General features: G+C 34.9%; 2 protein-coding genes across 3 annotated transcripts; both read right to left on the reverse strand.

The window, feature by feature from the left end:
- Positions 1–212: 212 nt before the first annotated feature.
- LOC107482034 (cysteine-rich receptor-like protein kinase 43) lies at positions 213–4452 on the reverse strand. Its single transcript, XM_016102409.3, has 6 exons — positions 3989–4452; positions 3726–3865; positions 3185–3395; positions 1841–2075; positions 1519–1669; positions 213–992 (listed from the first exon to the last, which is right to left on the reverse strand). Exons 1-6 carry the CDS (start codon positions 4065–4067, stop codon positions 552–554), a joined length of 1257 nt encoding a protein of 418 aa, XP_015957895.1. The 5' UTR covers positions 4068–4452; the 3' UTR covers positions 213–551.
- An 8857-nt stretch (positions 4453–13309) lies between these two features.
- On the reverse strand, positions 13310–17567 carry LOC107482033 (myosin-binding protein 2). 2 transcript variants are annotated; one of them, XM_016102407.3, is made up of 4 exons: positions 15872–17567; positions 15610–15795; positions 14137–15530; positions 13310–14014 (listed from the first exon to the last, which is right to left on the reverse strand). In XM_016102407.3, exons 1-3 carry the CDS (start codon positions 17163–17165, stop codon positions 14161–14163), a joined length of 2850 nt encoding a protein of 949 aa, XP_015957893.1. In that variant the 5' UTR covers positions 17166–17567; the 3' UTR covers positions 13310–14014; positions 14137–14160. The 2 variants fall into 2 exon arrangements, with proteins under 2 accessions (XP_015957893.1, XP_015957894.1); XM_016102408.3 differs by having other exon boundaries at positions 13311–14014; positions 14137–15527; positions 15872–17566.
- Positions 17568–19732: the final 2165 nt, after the last annotated feature.

The raw sequence follows: 19732 nt of genomic DNA on the forward strand, positions 1-19732 counted from the left end.
AGTTAAAACCATAAAATATGACGATAACTTTGACTATAAGCTAGAGATAGCTTGCTTCGTCATGTTTAATTTGTTGGATTAAATGACACATCCACAAGACAAGAAGTTATTTATATACAAAAGTAACATGAATGTTGCATTATTTGATGTTTCAGCAGCCATTAAAGGGCATATACCAACTAGCCAACTATATTTTGATGTTTAGTTCGATATTTTCAGCAGCCATTAAGGTGCACGGCACTTGTTATTAGTGAAAACAGAAACATATCGAGAACAAGATCATGACCCCCTCTCCTCCAAAACAGTAGAAACTATGGTATGTATCAGTTTGTTGTGGCAATGAAAATGAGATAAACTAATTTCCTCATTTTAATATATATAAAAGAATAAGATATGAATATTTCAATTCAACCTATCCTTATCCAGTTATCCTAACCCTCTTAATATTTACATTCTAACTGCTTGCTTAATCATATCACCAACTCATATTTTACAAAATGAATAACAAAATCATGATTGACCCCAATGACACCATAAAGAACAAAATTAGTCTAACCCTCCTCCATTGGTCGTTTCCCTCTTGAGTCCGATGATTCCGCAACTCCCGAGTTTGTTCTTGTTCTAGTTCTAGTTGCAGTTGGAGTAGTAGCACTAGTAGCAGTAACACTGGTTGTGTTGCTACTTGAATCAGAAGTCTGAGAATCCGAGGCACCGGAGGTACCAGGAGTGGCGGAGGACAATCCAGTATGCTGCCTGGGTCGTCTCCTGTATCTGGAACCAGGCACACCCGGTCTGGTAGGTTCTTCCATGTGGCCTGGCTTCCTAGACAGCATTACCACAACGCGCCTCATGTCGGGTCGGAGCTTTGGGTCACCCTGAGTACACAGCAGACCAAGCTGAATGCACATTGCTACTTGTTCTGCTTCCATTGTGGATGCTAACACGGAATCCACCATTTCCAAGTTCCTCCCCTTCTTGTACAGCTTGTATGCCTAGAACCAGACACAAAATAGACAGCATTTAGAGTTGTTATGCAAATTCTAATTCATTTTTAGATATCCTTACTGCTTTGTGACTGAAATAAATTTGTGAATTTAGCATGTAGTAGATATTCTGTAGTTTAATATAATATTTATTTAATGTCAATCTTAACTACAGTATTTATGACTAAAGTAGCTTTATTATCAACGATTCTAGATGGAATCAGATTATGTATCCATGAGGTAAGGAAGCAGTTTGTGGCGTTGGGGTTTGGTTTAAATTCATTTTAGAAAAGATGTGATGGTGTTTGGTGATGGGGTTATCAGTCAATCCCCGAATCAATGTTATTGAATTAATTAAATAGTTTTAAAGTAACTAAATAACTCCAAAACTATTTATTGAAAAGTCAAGAAACGCCTACATGTGTTTATTGATTATTATTGTTTTATATAGTTTGGTGATTAAGAAAAGGATACACAATACCTAAACCGTGAGAAAATATAAGTGAAGGAGAATGAGGCATCAATTGTTAGTTACCCAATCAAGTAGATTCTGTGCATCCACATCCAAATTAAAGTTAGAGTTTCGTTGGCCACTGATCAACTCCAACACCAACACTCCATAGCTAAATACGTCAGCCTTGGCGGACAGCTGTCCATGCATTACATACTCCGGTGCCATATAACCACTGTGATATGATCACCAAATTATTATGACTCTACCAAAACACAAACATCTAATTATGTTCTATAACCTTAGGAGAAAAATATATGCATACTTAGTCATAGTACTAGTTTTGATATTTGACTTCAATATGGTGTTGATGTACAAGGGACAAAAGAGTTGTGGTTAGACTTACTTGGTTCCAGCGACACGAGTATTGACCTGGCTCTGATCTTCGGGGAAGAGACGGGCCATGCCAAAGTCTGCGATCTTCGGCTGCCATTTGTCATCGAGCAAGATGTTACTGGCCTTGATGTCGCGGTGGATGATGCAATGGTGACAGTCTTCGTGAAGATAAAGCAGCCCCTTTGCCACTCCTGTTATTATCCCCAGCCTCCTTTTCCAATCTAGCTCCCCCCTCTTGTGCACCTCTGCATTCATTCATTCAATTCAATTTCTTATCTTCATCTTTTCTCTTGAAGCAAGTCAACAACATACAAAAATGCTTCTCACAATATTGATCTGATTAATGAATCAAAATTATGGTTTCTTTTTCTTTGTTGATAAGTGTCTCATAACACGAAATATAAATAGTGAAACAAGATCTGTCTCAATCTACACCACGTCTTAATTTGTTAGTGAGTAAAAAATGAAATAATATATTGGAATATAGACATTTTCTAATATTTTTCTATTTCTATCCCAAAACAATTTGCAAATACTTAGACAATATAATTATAAATGCATTGTGTTGGTTTGAGAGAGAGAAAAATGAGAAAGGATTGACCCCACAACTTATTTATTTTGCCTTGAGTCTTGAATGGCTTTTCCACCCCAAAAAGAATGCTAGAAACTAGAAAGCTTTTGGGTTTGGGAAGTTTCACTTTGTCCTTCTTATAATGGGAAGCCATAAATGGTTAAGCACCATCATTGAAAAGGAAAAGAGAAGATGATTAGGAAGGTTCATCAAAGATAATTAAGGATTCGTCATGGCTTTGCTAAGGAGGAGTTTTGGAAGTTGGAACAATCTCTTTGACTACACAAGCCAATTTAAGGATGAAGTTTATTTATTTGATATCAAAGTCAGTCCTAAGTGCAGTCACTATCACAATAGAAAACTAATTTTACATTTTAAACGTCCACGTTGTTGGTATAGCTGAAAAGTCAGGACCTCTACATTAAAAAAATGGAGGGGAAGAAGATGGAACAGCTTATTATAAGCAAAATTGGTTTGAAACTTTTAAAGGAAAAAGGGTAAATATGGAAACTTGCATTCCAAAGTCAGCTGAAGAAAATGAAATTTTGGGTTGAATAAAAACCACCAATTATCTTAGTTCAGACTATCAATTATAAAAACCAAATTAATCTGAAACGCTTATTTTATTAGTATTGTGTACCCAACAAGTAACAAATTAACATGTTCCACAAGCAATCCTAACTACATAGATCCTCTTAGGAAAATATGAATGGTGTTCTTCCTTCCATGTGATTTCATTGAAGAGAATAAGGATTGGTAATAATGAAAGGGGGAAGTACTTACTGAACAGAAGCTTGTCAAGGCTCTCATGAGGAACATACTCATAGACAAGAAGCTTCTCTCCGCCATGGGCACAATAGCCCAACAAATTCACCACATTCCGGTGCTGGACACGAGCCAATAATTTGGCCTCATTCATGAACTCTTTCTTCCCTTGATTTGAAGTGCGTGATAGCTTTTTTACTGCAACCTCTCTCCCATCACTCAGCTTCCCCTGCAAGTGATGAAAGTTTGATGAAAAATAAAAAACATATTATTTAGAATAGTTCTTAGATTTTATATGTTCTTTCTTTACCGTGTAAAACAAAAAGGAACCACCTTTTTTATGCGGGGCTTCCCAAAAAGGGGGGAAAATGAGAAATTCTAGGGATCAGAAGTGATTCTTTGTGAAAATCCCAAAATTGGAGAGCCTATTCCTGAATTCATGATCAGAAAACATGTACCTTTACTTTAACCAATTGAAAGCTTTCTCAGTATTCTCTCATCCATTTTCCCTTGCAACCAAACACAAAAAACACTAACAAAATTGGTGATTATGGCTCACCTTATAAACGGGTCCAAAGCCTCCCTCACCAAGCTTATTCAGAGCACTGAAATTCTTGGTAGCTGCAACTAACGTTTCATAGGAAAAGACCTTCTGCTCCTGCGCAGCCATTTGCTTTATTTCAGCTTCATTGCTTCGCTCTGATAAAAAAAACAACACAGAAGAAGAACACAACCCTACTATAATCAGACGAGAGCACATCAAGAAGAAGATACAATTCAGATCAATGGGGAAAAAAAGAGGTTGGGATTTAGTTGGAATACCTTTATTGGAACCCAATTTAATGTGTTTGATGAGATTATGAAGAAAGCTGTGGGACGACTTGTCCTTATCCTTGTCCATGACGGAATTCTATGATTCGAAAGATGAGCCCATGAAACAAAGGAAGCAAAGTTGCAATCTTTTTTGTGAACAGGAAATTGGGTTTGTGAGGAAATGGAGATGAAGTGGGAGCTTGAGAATATAAAAGAAGGGAAGAGAGATATGAAATGATGAATACGAAACCTGAGTTTGTTATTACTTCTTAGTTATTAGTTTTCTTTTTCATTTTTGGGGTCTTAGTTATTACTTATTAGTTTGGTTTTTAGAGAAAGAAGAGGAACATAAATATGTATGGAGAATGGAGAAGAGAGAACACAGAACAGAAGCGTGTGTGTTCATATTGACTAGGTGACGCCTCCTTGACTCTCTCTTCATATTGAGAAAGAAAAGTCAAAATCAAATATCAAGCAAAAATTTCATTTTCTCTATGGAAAGGGAGGAGTTTTTTAATTTTGATATGGGGAAGGTGTTGGTGTTTTTTAAAGTTATGGGGGTTTGGGGTGTTTGACAGAGATGTGACGGCGCTGTTAAAGAAATTGGTGGCACCGATTGGGGGGAAGGAAATCGGTGGGACCGATTTCTGGGAACGGGAGGTGCTGAAATCGGTGGCACCGATTGGTGACCCCTTGTCACACGTCGCGCATGCAGCTGGCTCCCCTGGTGGCCTGTGATCCTTATCTGTATTTCCCTTACCGTATACCCCTCTCTTTCACTCTCCAACACTCTCTCTTTCACTCTCAACTTTCCCTTTCACATTACTCTCAACCCCACTCCTTCACCTATGCTGTTTTTTTATATGAATAATAATAATAATAACAATAATAATAATAATAATAATAATAATAAATTAGTATGCTGTTTTTTTATATGAATTATAATAATAATAATAACAATAATAATAATAATAATAATAATAATAATAAATTAGTATGCTGTTTTTAATGTGTATGTTTGAATTGCAATTATGCTGGGAATCAGTTATAATGGACATGTTAAGCATAATTGTGTTTTTGAATAATATAGTTATATTATACTTGTTCTTATACTGGAAAATGTGATATTGTAGGCTTCAAGGATGTTGATGTGCGATCATTTACACCCGCCGGATCCATATAACCAAATTGTTGAGGCACATCCCAAATTGGAGTTATTAAAGGCCAGTCAGCAATGATTAATGCTCTGATTGAGAGATGGCGGCCCTTGTATTTTCCATACAAATGAGTCCCGTCCACCTGCACCACTGGCTTGCAGTGTCTGAAGGCCCTTATACAGGGGTAATAACTCCAGAAGACTCTATGTAGAACACGTATATCAGGAACCAAATCATCCCCCTGGTAAGCTGGCATTGTTTCAAAGTGAACCACTGCTGATGGCTCTTTGTGGCACATGGCCTCAAACCATATCGGCAAAGCTTCATACGATGCTTCCCAACTTCCAAAAATTGATTCGACCGCCTGCTGCTTTGCTAACCAAGCCTTGCGATAACTGATGGTGTAGTTAAACTTTGACTGGATATCAGCAATTACTGATTTCACCTTTATAGACGGGTCAACCTCTACCAACGGCTTTATTGCTTCTGCAACTGTCTTGGAATCCAGCTTCGAATGGTCTTGAGAAATAGTAGACCTGGTACAAGTATGACTTCCATTGTACCTCCTTATCTCCCAACAGTACTTCTTCTGCATTTTGGTTACCCTGATCAACCAGTCACAACCATTCCCATATTCTATACATTTGGCATAGAATGTCGTCGGTTCCGACTCATATACCCGATAGTCCACACCTTTCCGGATGGTATAATCTTTCATTGCCTTGATTACTGCCTCTCTTGAGCTGAATTCCATCCCCACTGTGAACTCACCATCCGCCACAACAGGAGGGGCTACATACATCAAAAGTAATAAATGCTTCATTATTTTTCGCTATTCCATCTACATAAACAACAATTAAATATCATTCACAACAAATTATTATTAATTAATAAAAAAATCAAACGCTATGCTCACAAATGCCTGATCACATATCACATACATTACTCATCTGACTTATCGATCTGCTACTTCAGAGATTCACGTAGCTAGTTAGGTTTACGCACCTATATTCATATATTGCGGAAACTCCGGTGCGTGTATTCATATATTGCGGAAACTCCGGTGCGTGCATAGCCCCCAAATCCAATGACCGCATGAAAGAAGGCTCTTGAAACGGATGCGGGTTTGCTAGTGCATTTGCAACTTCCGCCACATCTGCGTTCATTGCGCCAACAGCTTCTTCTTCGTCCTCACCTGGACCGACGATCTCATAGTTACTTTCAAATTCATCTTCGCTTTCACTATTATAATCTTCCAACTCAATGTTACGGTCCGCTTTAGATTGCTCAAACTCAATATATAACTCGATGCACGATATTCGGTGGCGATTTTCCATGTACACTGAAAACATTTCTTGCATACTCGCTTCGTCCATCACATACTTGGTCTGAAATTGAACAAACCCGCCAAACACAGGTAAAGGATACCTGTACAAAATACACGATATTCTCCTACATCTTTGCGTGCCTATCTTCTCACAAATCACACCTTTCAACTCCTCAAATGACAATGTGAACGGAATAACAACATCTAATGGATTTTCACACACAAATTGAACTCCCTCATATGTTTGTAATAAGATCTGTCCGTAGTAATAAATCTTCAATACAACTCTATCATCCATAACACTATCTATTCCCAGCCTCACATAAATTTTTTTTACAAAAATGAAAGAGAAGAATCAGAGAAGAGAAGAGAAGAGAGGAGAAGAGGATGAACATTAGCGGACGAGGAAGAAATGGGGGTTCTGTGATACCGCCATCCGCTTTTTATGTTGACTAAGGGCAAATCGGAGGAACCGACCGCTGCACACCCAAATCGGTGGGACCGATTGGTGAACCCCGGATTAAAATAAAATTAGACCACCCACAAATCGGTGGCACCGATTTCATACCCAACAGCCTCCCCCTTCCACAAATCGGTCCCACCGATTTCACCCCTCACTCTCACAAATCGGTGGTACCGATTTCTCCTACTTCAATTCAGTGCCACCGATTTCTTCTCCCTAAATTCCAAAAACGCAATGCCGTCATAACAGTGTAAATCACCCATAATCATCATATTCCAGCATAATTCACACCCTAATATCATATCTAAAAAAATCAGCCGAAAGGGAGAGGGATGCTAAAACATTTTTGTAGGATATCAAACCATATACATTACACTATTTATTCACTCCTGCTATGTGCCCAAATCTTTTTTGCAATTAAATTTAATTAAGCTAGTTTAAATCTAATAAAAATTATTTTTATTACATGCAGTGTGTACAAGCACGTTTTACTTACGCGAATATTTTTTTATATTTTTTTTCATATATTTTTTTTATTGTCATTCTTTTATTGTTGCTGTTATTACTGTATTTTTTTATTTCTCTTAAAAAAATAAACAAAAATAATTAAAAAAATAAAAGAAGAAGACGAGAAAAAGAAGAATTTTAAATTATACAGAACTTATCAGAATATAAATACATCAAAATTTGTTAACAAATACACATAAATTTTTTAGTTTTTACACTAAAATTTTGCTACAAAAGTACAAAAATATCTTCTTTAATGTTGTATTTTTTCTTCATTTTATTTTCATTATTTCTTTCTTTTTTTAGTTGAATGAATTAAAATTTATCCTCTTTCTAAAAATTTTGCAATATTATGTATTTTTTCTTCTTCTTAGTTTAATTTTTTATTTTTATTATTCTTGTTAAGAGAGTAAAGTAAGAAGAAACTTAAGAAAAAAAAGATGAATAAGAAAAAAAAAGATAACGATAAAAAAGAAGAAACAATAGCAAAAACTGAGAAAGAAAAAAATGAAAAGTTTTAAATTATGCAAAACTTATCAAAATAAAAATATACTGAAATTTCTTAATAAATATACATAAATTTTTTAGTTTTTACATCAAAATTATTTAATGATTGTGACACACAAACAATACTGAATTATGAACAAAAACACATTCAAATTAATTTTGGATCAGGCGTCATTAATATGATAAAAATTTAACTATAACGACGATGACGATAACGATAACAAAGATGGCGATGACGATATGACAATAACAATGATGATGATGATGGAGAAGGAGGAGGAGAAAAATAAATGAAAAGAAGAAATTAAATGAAAAAAGGAAAGAGGAGAAGGAGAAGGTAGTGGTGGTGACAACGATAACGAAAGAATAAAAAAAAGAAAAAAAAGAGAAAAAAATAACAATTGAGATATCAGTAAAAGGAAGAGAAGGAGGAGAAGGAGGAGGAAGAGGAAACAGAGAAGGAGAATGAAAAAGAGAAGGAAACGGAAGAAGAAAGATGAGGAGGAGGAGAAGGAAACGAAAAAGGAGAAGGAGAAGGAAACGGAGAAAGAGAAAGAGAAGGCGCGTGATTTAAAAAGTAGTTATAAGTTATAACAAATTGGTTAGACTTGGATGTAAAATTTTATTCTTATTTATTATGATAAGACAGTAAAAGAAAATCTAAGTGATTAACAAATATATATATAATTTTTTTAAGTAATATACGGATATATGTTAATTTTGAAGAATAATAGATGACCATCAGAATTTATTATTTTTAGCCATCGATTAACTATTAATATTTAAAAATAAGAGATAAAAATATCTTATTAAATTACTAAACTAAAAAAATTAAACTAAAAAAATTAAATTAATAATTAAATAATAACTAAAAATAATAAATTTTAATAATCTTCTAACCTTTTTCATTAATTATATATTTGCCAAAAAACAAACGAAAGAAAAAAAAAACGTTAGTGTGTTAGCTGATAATGTGATCTATATGCAAATAAAGATTTGAACACATTCTAAATAATGCTCAAAACATATAAGTGCAGCCATATAGTTCCAACTCGGCCACCAGGAGAAGAACTTCACTTATCAATTATCATCGTGGAGAAGAACGGCTTGTCTGCTTCCTATAAGGAACAACATTCAACAAAGTACTTTCAAACTTCCTTTATCATTTGACTACTTGTTTAGTGGCAGTCTTTATTTGCATGAATAGTACGTCCCACTTCTTGGGCTTTAAGTTTGAATCGAGTTTAACTGGGTTAAGTACATGCATGGGTTATTAACATTGCGCCAATTATTGACTATTTGACCAATGTATATATCCCTTGAACAAGATAGAAAATTAATATATGGCTAGATGACTCTTTTAACCTAATTGCAATTTGCAAACCAAGGTATAAATTCACAAAGTCATCTTTCAAATGGTTGAACTTTATAGAATCATCAAGTGTCTTATCACATAACCTGACTTTGTAACTCCACATAAAAGAATCGAATATGTTGATTTTTAAGAAAAGGGGAGATAATTCAATTAATAACAATGTTATAAGGTATCAGATAACAATGATGATCTTGGCTTGAGAAGAAAGAGATTAGAATGATAGAGAGTAAAAGAATATGACAATGAGTATTATTAAGGTTTAATTATTCTATTGGTCCTATAATTTTATAAAAATTTTAGTTAGGTCTTTATATTTTTTTTCTTTTAATTGAGTTCTTATACCAATTTTTTTTTAATTGAGTTCCTACACTTTTTTTTTCTTTTATTTGAGTTTCTGCACCAATATTTTTTTAGTTAGGTCTCTATATAATTAAGCCAATTACTACTAAGGGGGACCTAATTAAAAAAAAATTTAATGCAGAGACCCAATTAAAAGAAAAAAAGTATAAAAACCTAATTAAAAATTTTGCAGGAATTAACAGAGTAATTAAACATATTATTAATATTGAATCATTACATTATTATGCAGTATGTATATTCTTATTTATAGAGTCTCAAAATTGTTAGCTTTATATGTTAGCTTTATATAGAACAGCCTAACAGAAATTTGTTAAATCAAGTTAACTCTATATAAATGATGTATCTCCTATACCCCCTCTCAAACTCATGGTCCTTCAACATGAGACCCTGAGTTTGTCTCTAAACTGGGTAAAGGAGCTGACGGACACCGATTTGGTGAGGACATTAGCAATATCTGATCACAGGCCGGGATATGAGCTACATGAAGTTTACGTTGCTGAACTCTCTCTTACACAGCATGAAGATCCAAATCAAAATGTTTAGTCTTATTGTGAAGGATTGGATTTGCTGTAAGAAGAACAATGCTTATATTGTCACAATAAATAGTAGGAATAGACGAACATGATATCATCAATTCCGATAGAAGGTTTTGAAGCCATCGAATGTCAATTTCTACAGCTGCAATGCTCTGAAATTCTGCCTTAGCACTAGATCGACTCACAGACTGTTGCTGCCTACTATACCAAGCTACAATGTTGGATCCCAGAAAGACACACGAACCAGAGGTAGAGCGCCGATCATCAACATCACTTCCCCAGTTTGAGCCTACAAAGGCAAAAATCCTTAAGTTAGTACACGGTCTGAAAATAATCTCATGATCAATAGTGCCAACAAGATATCTAAGGATCTTTTTAACTCCAAGCCAATGTGGTAACTGAGGTTGATGCATAAATTGTGAAACTTTGTTCACAACAAATGCAATTTCTGGTCTAATGAGAGTCACATATTGCAAGGCACCCACCACTGACCTATAGAAAGTGGGTTTGTCGAAAAATTCACCTTCAATGTTAGAGAGCTTAGCAGTAGTGATCATGGGTGTTGGCATAGGATTAGAGTAATTCATACCAACTCTATGCAGTAAATCCTTAATATACTTAGATTGAGTTAGAATGTAGGAACTTGCATCAGATTTGATAGCTTCTATACCAAGAAAGTAATTAAACTCACCCAATTCTTTTAAGGAAAAAATAGAGTGCAATTGTTTCGTAAGTAGGGATATTTCTTTATTGTTAGAACCAGTAACTAAGATGTCATCAAAATAAACAAAGATATAAATGGATGAAAAAGAGGTAAGGCATGTAAAAAGGAAGGATCTAACTATGTGGTTTTAAAGCAAAATTTTGAAAGAGTATTGGATAGAGTCATGAACCACGAACGTGGTGCCTGCTTCAATCCATAAATGGATTTGTGCAGTCAACAATCTTGAGTAGAGTCATTATCAACAAAGCATGGTGGTTGTTGCATATACATCGTCTCATGAAGGACACCATTCAAGAATTCATTATTGAAGTCATATTGAAAATTTTGCCAACGTTTTGATAGAGCAAAGTATAACACGGATTGTGGCTGGTTCAATGATTGGACTAAATACCTGATCAATCGCTCCATCAACTGTCACGTCTCCATGTGATACCACCTACTGAAGTCACAAAGGTATCCCTGATTGGGGCGCCGTATGCGCGTAGCTCTAGGTGGTACCCCACGTTCTGCAGGGTGATAGTGGCCTCACTTCATGGGAGATGAAACATGTAGATCTCCGGACGCTATCGCTCTACGAATGCCGTAATCAGGAAATTGTCGAATATGAAATCTTTGAGGGGCACTATGTCGCCGAATCCAGCCTCAACCAGATACGGGACGATGGCGTCTGATAAAGGAAGAGTATGACTCACTTGTTGAGCCAGTAGAAGGTGAAGCCTCTGAAAAAAAAAATATTCATAATTATAAAAAAATATTTTTAAAACTTTAATTAGATCTTCGACGTTTAACAGTCCTCACATTTTAAAACTTTTAAATAGGTTTCTATATTTTTTTAATAAATTCTTACACTATTTTACTTTGTAATTGGATTTTTTTAGTATAAAATTTTTTAAAGTTAAATAAATATTTCTTTCTAAGTTAAAGATATTTCTAATTAAGAACATATTTACATCTTTAATTGAAAAAGATGAAAAAGTAGTTGAAAAGTTTAAAATGGGACACAATCAAAGGCTGTGAACGACATCTATTTAAAGACGTCTCTCGGCCTTATCTCTCGTATCTCTTGTTTATACTGTAAATAAAATACGTACAAAATTAAATTATTTACAGTGTAAACGAGATAAGAGAGAGTTATTTATTTATTTCAGTAATTATTATTATTTTATTTATTAAAATAAAAAATCCGTTAAAGAAAGGGTACATTTTCCTTGAACCAAAGTTGTGTACAACTAATACTAGGTTGCAAAATTGTCCGGTCACAGGGTATAATTGTCTATTTTATTCTCCATGGAAAATAAAAGTGACATTTATAATTTATTAGAGTAAGGCCTGTGGACTCAGAAGAAATAGAAAACGGGATGGTAGATAAATTTCGCGGCAAATTGGGTCCATTGGGATGCTACCGTGACATCAGGGGCACTCCTAAATTTCCCTAAAAACATTTTTTTTTTGTTTCTCACTGATTGAAAAACTTAGTTGGGGGGCAGATGCAGTGTATACACCATACATAACTCGTCATCTTTGATTGACATCGACAATTTCTTACTAATAACATTTATTTTGGAAGGTTTTTAAAGTTCTTATGTTTGATGAGGTTGGGTATAAAAAACACAATAAGATGGAGATTACTATCTTTGTCCTACATGCAAATCATAAAAAAAATGTTGACTTTCTATTTATCACTTATAGCTTTCATTTCTGCACATCAAAACTACATTGGTAAATATCTGTGACTTTTTGGTCAAAATAAATAATTAATTATAAACATAAATCTAATTGTCTCGCATACATGATATTCATTAAATTATTGCTCCCTTATGTTTACTTTTATCCTTAATTTGGATGACATAATAAACCACTTTGTCGAATTCTATAGTAGTTGAGCAACTCTTAATGAATGTGAACTCTTCAACATTTTCTTTCTTTCATAACACTGCAAACTTAATGAGTGCTAGTATTGAGAAAACTTCTTGCATTGATGTTGACTTGTGTAGCTAACTAGCCATTTCACTTTTAATAGATTTTGGAACCTTTTCTCATCTTATGATCAATAGGTTCATGACTTCATGCAATGTTCCTTTTAGTAATCAATATCTCAGTGCCGTCCTTCTATTGTTTTCACTTTTCAACGCAGCATGCATCTCAATATTATATTATTATTATTATTTTAGTTTACTTACATTTGTCTCAACCTAACAAGAAGTTGCATTATGCTTAACCTTAAAGCATAATCAATGCTAAAACCGTAGAGGCTTCATATTCTGATTCTTATTCTTAACTTTTTAGTTATTTCGGAACGCATATCTCAGTCACAAGCTAGCTTTAAGCAACAACAGTAACCAAGGAACTTCTAATCAGTATAAAGTTTAAACAAACAAACACTTTTTATATATATATATATATAATTACAAAATGAATACATGTAGTATACAAGTGACTCACCTTGTCCCCCTCAGAAAAATTAAAAATTTAAAAAACAAACCTCAACAGAATGCAAGTATGCAAAAGATGAGAGAAGAGAAAAAGGAAGAGGCTACTTACCCCATCTTTCACCCTTATCAAAGGAAACAAAAAATAAAGGAAAATGACAAAAGTAGTGGCCCTAATTCTGTCTCTAATAAACTAAAGCTATATGTACCTGGCACTGGAATCTTTTGATATATCCCTCCAGCTTTGCAAGCCAGGTCTTTTTTCTCACAAAATACACAATGTGACAGGTTGGCCTTAACCTCACTACCCTACACAGACATATACTCAATCATCACCATCCTTTTCCACAAAGACTGATGATGAAATGGAGACACCAACCCCATAAAAATTTTGGGCTTACATGGACAAAACAAAACAAGAAAAAGAGAAGGGTAGACTCCAGTTTTGTTGTCCACCATGATTGTATCAACACAGACCATACCAGGATTTCCCCTCTCCATTAAGGAATCCCACTTTTTGTTAACATTGAAGTGATGCATTTGCATTGGTTGTCCTGTATCTATGGTAGACCACACCAGTGGTACTCAATGCTCATGTTGTATGCTTGATCTGCTGCATGTGGATCAACTTCAATTCCAGTATAACAAATCTGCATTCATTAAAGAACAAGATAAGTCCATAAAATCAAACAATGTAATCAAACGTTGCAGAGTATTATAAAATCATAAACTCAATTGGGGAGTTAACTCAAGTTCAGCATTTTTATTTTACCTAGTATGAGCATGGACTTGTTAGTTACACTGCAAGATCTCCCATGTTCCTCACTCTGAGTTCCACATTCCTGAGATCACGAAGATGTTGTAGAATTTCTTGAAGAAGCTCTAACCCTTTGTCCCCTTTTCTCAAGGAGCTGATACAATGCTTTAGAAACTCTCTATCTGCCTCCAACACCTGTAGTCTCTCATAAACATGATCCACTTCCTCTTCTAGAGCAAGCTTTTTCTTATCCGAATTAGCCTTTTCTGCCGAAATGTGTTGCATGGGAGAAAATTCTAACTCATCTCCACTCAACTCCACATCTTCTTCTGTGCTCATTGCATCAAAAAGTGGGAGAAGACTCTTGGCTTTTGCACCCATGATTTTTATCCCTTCATGATGCTTACCATTTGCATGCCCATTTGCATATCCATTTACCTGACCTCCATGATTATCAACATCATGATCATGATATCCATTCCCATTCTCCTCACAAAGATATTCTGTTGATTTTGTATCATCATGAACTTGCTCTTGCTCTTCATAGTTCAATATAATAAGCTTCTCTTCCAGTACCTTCAACTGTTCTATAATTGATAGCCTCTCTTGTTCAAAGTTTGCCAATGATTCCTCCAAATACAAGACTGCATCCACAGGTGTGTTCTGGTTGTTGCTGCATTCTTGCTGGCTGCTACAAAATCCATTTTCTTCCTTCGCTTCATGACTCAAATCGATAGATAATCCATCGCTATCTTCAGCAATGCTGCAAGAGGGAGATGAAGTTCTGCTTCTTATACTGCTACCATTTCTTGACATCATCAACATTTTTTCCCTTACCTCATATTCATGAACCTTTTTCCTATACACTTCAAGCTCCTTTTCTAGCTCTTGCTTCTCTTTCTCCCTCTTCATCATAAGCTCATTCAGAAGCTGCAATGCCTCTTGATCATACTCAGATTGTTCTTCCATCATTCTCTGATACTGCAAAGCTTCCATCTGCATTGCTGCTTTCTCTTCTTGAAGCCTATTTATCATTGCCATTGTTTGATTTGCCGCCACGGCAGATGCACTTCTCTCTTCTTCTAGTTCTGCATATAGAGTGCTTAAAGCCTTCCTTTCTGATTTCAATGCTGATTTTAGCTTCTCAATGGATACCTCGCCGCATTCTAGATCACTTACAACGCTTCCATCCAACGACTCTTCTGTTCCAGATTCTTTCCTGTCAAGGAGTAGTAGTTTCTTGTGTATTTGATGCAGACTCTCCACTGAAGTTGGGGTCTCAGGAACCCTTTCTTCCTCATTCTCATGAATCTCAGAAGACTCCGAAAAGTGGTTATTTACTGTTGGCATTCTCACTTCAAGTGACATGGTTTTGAATTCCACAAATTCTTCTAATTTCTCATGGCCTACTTATATATTGAATTGAAAAATGTCACAAAACAGAATGAAAATTTTCTAGCAAGAATGAGATAAGAAGTTAAGGTTTACCACTATGATCCTGGACTTGATAACTGACTGTGCTAGTAGATGGATCTTCTTGTATCCTTTGACTTGTATCCAAAACAATATCTTGGCTTTGATACTCATCAACTTGCTCCTGATCAGGAATTTCAGTCCCTATGGACACTTCTGCTTCAAATTCCTCTCCCTGCAACTGCGATCCATCTTCAGACGCTGCGCGAATAAAGATAGGTATTAGATCATTCAATAAACATAGAAAATCAAGTAAGAGAATAGAATAACAACTAACCTGTTGAAACATCTGAACATGATTCTCCATCTCTTCTTTCCATGTTTGGTTCAGCATTATCATCCTTGTGCAAATCTTCAGTGGTTTCAGCAATCTTCACATCTTGATAATCTTGCTCCAAATGTTGTTCCTCTTCTTGTAATTGAATTGATTCAATCTCATTGACCTTGAAGGCCTTTGTATTCTCTTGGCATGAAAATTCTGCCACAGTTTCCTCCCCAGAAATGTGCCAATTCTCAATAACCGGCGCAGCTTCAGCATCAGCACTCGTGTCAAAATCCAGAATAAAATCTTCGCCATTGGCCTTATACCTACTTTGATTTGCATCTTCTGTGGCAGCAGAGTCAAATTCAACAGGAATCAACCTGCAATCATCACCATGAATGAAAAATTCAAGATGTTTGTTTGGAATTTCCAGAGTCGTCTCCCCCTCAGTGCAATCAACTTGAGAAGTAGTGTTCTTCTCACAGGCCTGATCATCATTCTTTTCCTCAGAAACTATCAAAGCTTCTGCTTCCTCTTCAATGGCTTCTTTCCCTTTCTCTAAACTAAAATCCAAGCCATCACAAACAGAACAAGCACAACTCTCCCCTGCTTCCTCTGTTCTTCTACCAGAGCACTGATCAATCTCAAAAACCAAGTCACCTCCCCTGTTTTCTTCAGTGCTCTGTTCATCTGATCTGCTGTGATCTGAGCGATCGCCATCGTCAACCTCCGTGTCAACGCCACGCTCTGTGAGCAAATTCTGCTTCTGGCTATACCCTAAAACATCAAGAGAAGGCTTGATCAGAATGCAAGGAGGGTAGAATCTGCTGTCCAAGTTGGTGCCACAACAAGAACAACTCAGAGGCTCCTCTGTTTTCTCAATAGCCCTGTCATCAGCCACACCAATTTGCTTCATCCATGGGAAGAAACCAAAGCTTTGAGACAATTTGGCATAATTTGGTTGAGATGAAGATGAGCAATCCTCACACATGTGGTATGATTCAGCCAACTTGTGATGGTTGGAGCAGAATCCAAGCTTGGAAATCTCAGAGGCATGAGCTTCACAAACAAGATCCTTGCATAAACTCTTGTTGAATTTTGCAGGCTCTATGAGATGATCGATTCTGGTGCACCACATGCAGGGTCTCTTGAGGCCAAATAAATCTGCAAACTTTATGATGAGGTAGGAGAAGAGAGAATTGAGGAGAAGGAGGAGGATGAGAATCCATTCAAGGATGGCATAGACAAGAACAAGGGTGATCTTGTTGGTGTTCCTGTGTAACATGGTTGCAAACTTGTTAGCAGCCATGGTTGTTGTTGTTGGTTTCTCTGTGTTTTCTCTTTTGTTATGTACAAAAAGGGATGATGTTTTACCCTACAATAGTATTAGTATATCAGATTTTGGTGGAATCTAAAGGAGGTGGTACTAGAATTAGAGGAAGAGGAACAAGTTTCCAAGGGAAGAGAGGTTTAACTGTTTATGAGAGAGAGAGAGAGGGTGGTTTTATTTGGAGGTATTGGTGGTGGTATGGTTTGAATGGAATGACAACCAAAGAAGACTCTGAGGTGAGGGGGAAATTGAAAATGAAAATGAAAAAGAAAAATTAAAAAGAAAAGAGATGTTCTTGAGTCAAAGAAAGTTAAAGAATGTTTTATTTTCTAAGCTACATTTTAGTGCCTTTTTGACAAAAACTATAGAACCTTAGTAGCAGTAGTTCACTTGTTCCACTAGAACAACAATTAAGGTTACTTGTCCCATTTGTGCCTTAATATTGTGGAATTGAGCACTTCTTTTCTGATACAAAATCTGAATAAGTTTCTTTGTTGAACCAGTAATTTTTTGAGGATTGAAGTACTAAATAATTTACTACATCAATATCTAGAATTTTCTTTGGCGAAAATAATATTATTGAAAATCCATTAATGGTGCCAGCTCGTGTTGGAAAAATCCACAAAGGCAAGAAATGGGATGGCCCACAAGACCACAGATATGAGCTGGTGGGGACCACTCCAAAGTAAGGGGGTGTGGGTGTGGGGCCTTATACGGCTGCAGATGCTTCACTTCATTATGAGGGTCTGTTTCCTATCACACTTTCTGTTTTTTGTTATATACATATAATGCACTTCCAACCAACCAATTATTATTGTAAGTAAAAACTCTTTATTCACAATATTGCTCCTTAAAACCTTCACTCATTTTACTTTGCTAACAAGCATTTATATATGCTGATAAATAACCTCAACAAATCTAATATTACTATATTATGGAAGAAAAGTATCTTGTCTTCTTTTTTTTCTCACTCAAGATTATGTCACAACCCAAAATTAAATTGGCTTTCTTTGTCAAATATACTAATCAATAAATTTATTAGTTTATAATAGTAATTATTTTTAAAAAATTGATGGTTTTGCATAACTTTTTAGTCTAATATATTTTTATGATATTTTCAAAATGTATTTCTAGAACACATATTAATAAACGATAATACTATAGTGAAGAAAAAAGTTGAGTAAAGAGTGAAAATTGTTTGTTTTATAATATAAAAAAATATGTTAAAAAATAAAAATATTATGTGCAATACACACTTTCTTTAAAAATTTAATTATATTTTTTATGATATTCTCAAAATGTATTTTTAGAACACATATTAATAACGGATAAAACTATAGTGAAAAGAAAAGTTGAGTAAAGAGATACAAAAAAATATTTAAAATATAAAAATATTATGCGCAATGCACATTTTTTTAAAAAAGTTAATTATAATTTTTATTCTTTATCCAACTTTACCTTGACTGGAAGAAATTTCTATTAGTAAAACTCTAAACTTATTCACAGTTTTTTTTTTCCATTATCTTCATGTTGGATGTACCATGAAAATGAGTGACTAGTTAGGTATACAATCCAATATAAACAAAAAAAGGGAAAAAGAAAGAAAATGAATGGTGGGGGGCTTAAGAAGCCGAAACAAATATGGAGTGAGCAGTTTGTTAGGCTCCAACAGGGTCTAACTTGGCCTTTTATGGAAGCAGGGCTGCACCGCCTCTCACCGACCTTGTTGCCATGTTTTCTAAAATTATTTTATAACAATTCAATATTATTTTGTTCTTTTTTGTGATTTATAATTGGTATTTCAATTATATTATAAAAGATGGATTAATCTGCTTTTTCTTTATTATTATTTTCTAACTTAGAATTGGAACTCAAAACTGTGACAATATATGTACTTTCCAAAATAATATGTACATTTTTGAAAGAGGAATCTATGGCTAGCTTCAGTTAATGTTGTGCCTTTGGCCCTCCAAATTGCTTTTGCTTTAGTCAAGTCTCCACCATAAGTTTTTCAGTGTCCAAATTGGCCCTACTTTGTTATAATTGAGCAAATATAATTAACCTACATTACACTCCCATTATCAAATTTGTTTAGTACATACTTGCCAGCTCAAACGAAATCAAAAGCAAATCTGATCATACTTTTGCACCTGTTCATCATAATTGATCATGTTTGAATCCATAAAGTACAAATTTTAGATGTAAATAATTGTTATGCCAGATAGTAAAATGGTACCTAAGTTGCAATATAAGTATATCTTTAGGTAGAGAAAATTGAAGAGAAGAAAAAATAAAAAGGAAGCTGCCCCCTCATTAATGACAATGTCTTATTATATACAATAAATGAATAAACCAATTGATTCATGATTCATCAAAGTTTGTTATATGAACATATTGTATCATAATTTTAATTATGGGCAAGTAGTTGTGTATAACTTGGGACTAAATGAGATAGGTATTGAGATGGGGTCTGGCAGAGTTGAATATGCAAAACAGAAAAAATTAAAAACGTTTTCGAATTCAAAGGCACTATCTTTCTTGTTCTT

The sequence above is a fragment of the Arachis duranensis genome, chromosome 3, assembly GCF_000817695.3.
Source record: "Arachis duranensis cultivar V14167 chromosome 3, aradu.V14167.gnm2.J7QH, whole genome shotgun sequence".
Taxonomy (NCBI): Eukaryota; Viridiplantae; Streptophyta; class Magnoliopsida; order Fabales; family Fabaceae; genus Arachis; species Arachis duranensis.

Bases quoted from the DNA above. Each gene is read 5' to 3' on its own strand.
- LOC107482034 (XM_016102409.3), bottom strand. From the start codon at position 4,067: ATGGACAAGGATAAGGACAAGTCGTCCCACAGCTTTCTTCATAATCTC. The intron at 2,076-3,184 runs GTAAGTACTTCC...GAATGAATGCAG, and splicing joins CCTTGACAAGCTTCTGTTCA to AGGTGCACAAGAGGGGGGAG. The intron at 1,670-1,840 runs GTAAGTCTAACC...ATCATATCACAG, and splicing joins ACTCGTGTCGCTGGAACCAA to TGGTTATATGGCACCGGAGT.
- LOC107482033 (XM_016102407.3), bottom strand. From the start codon at position 17,165: ATGGCTGCTAACAAGTTTGCAACCATGTTACACAGGAACACCAACAAG. The intron at 15,796-15,871 runs GTTAGTTGTTAT...TTATTCGCGCAG, and splicing joins ATGTTCAGATGTTTCAACAG to CGTCTGAAGATGGATCGCAG. The intron at 15,531-15,609 runs GTAAACCTTAAC...TCAATATATAAG, and splicing joins TCAAGTCCAGGATCATAGTG to TAGGCCATGAGAAATTAGAA.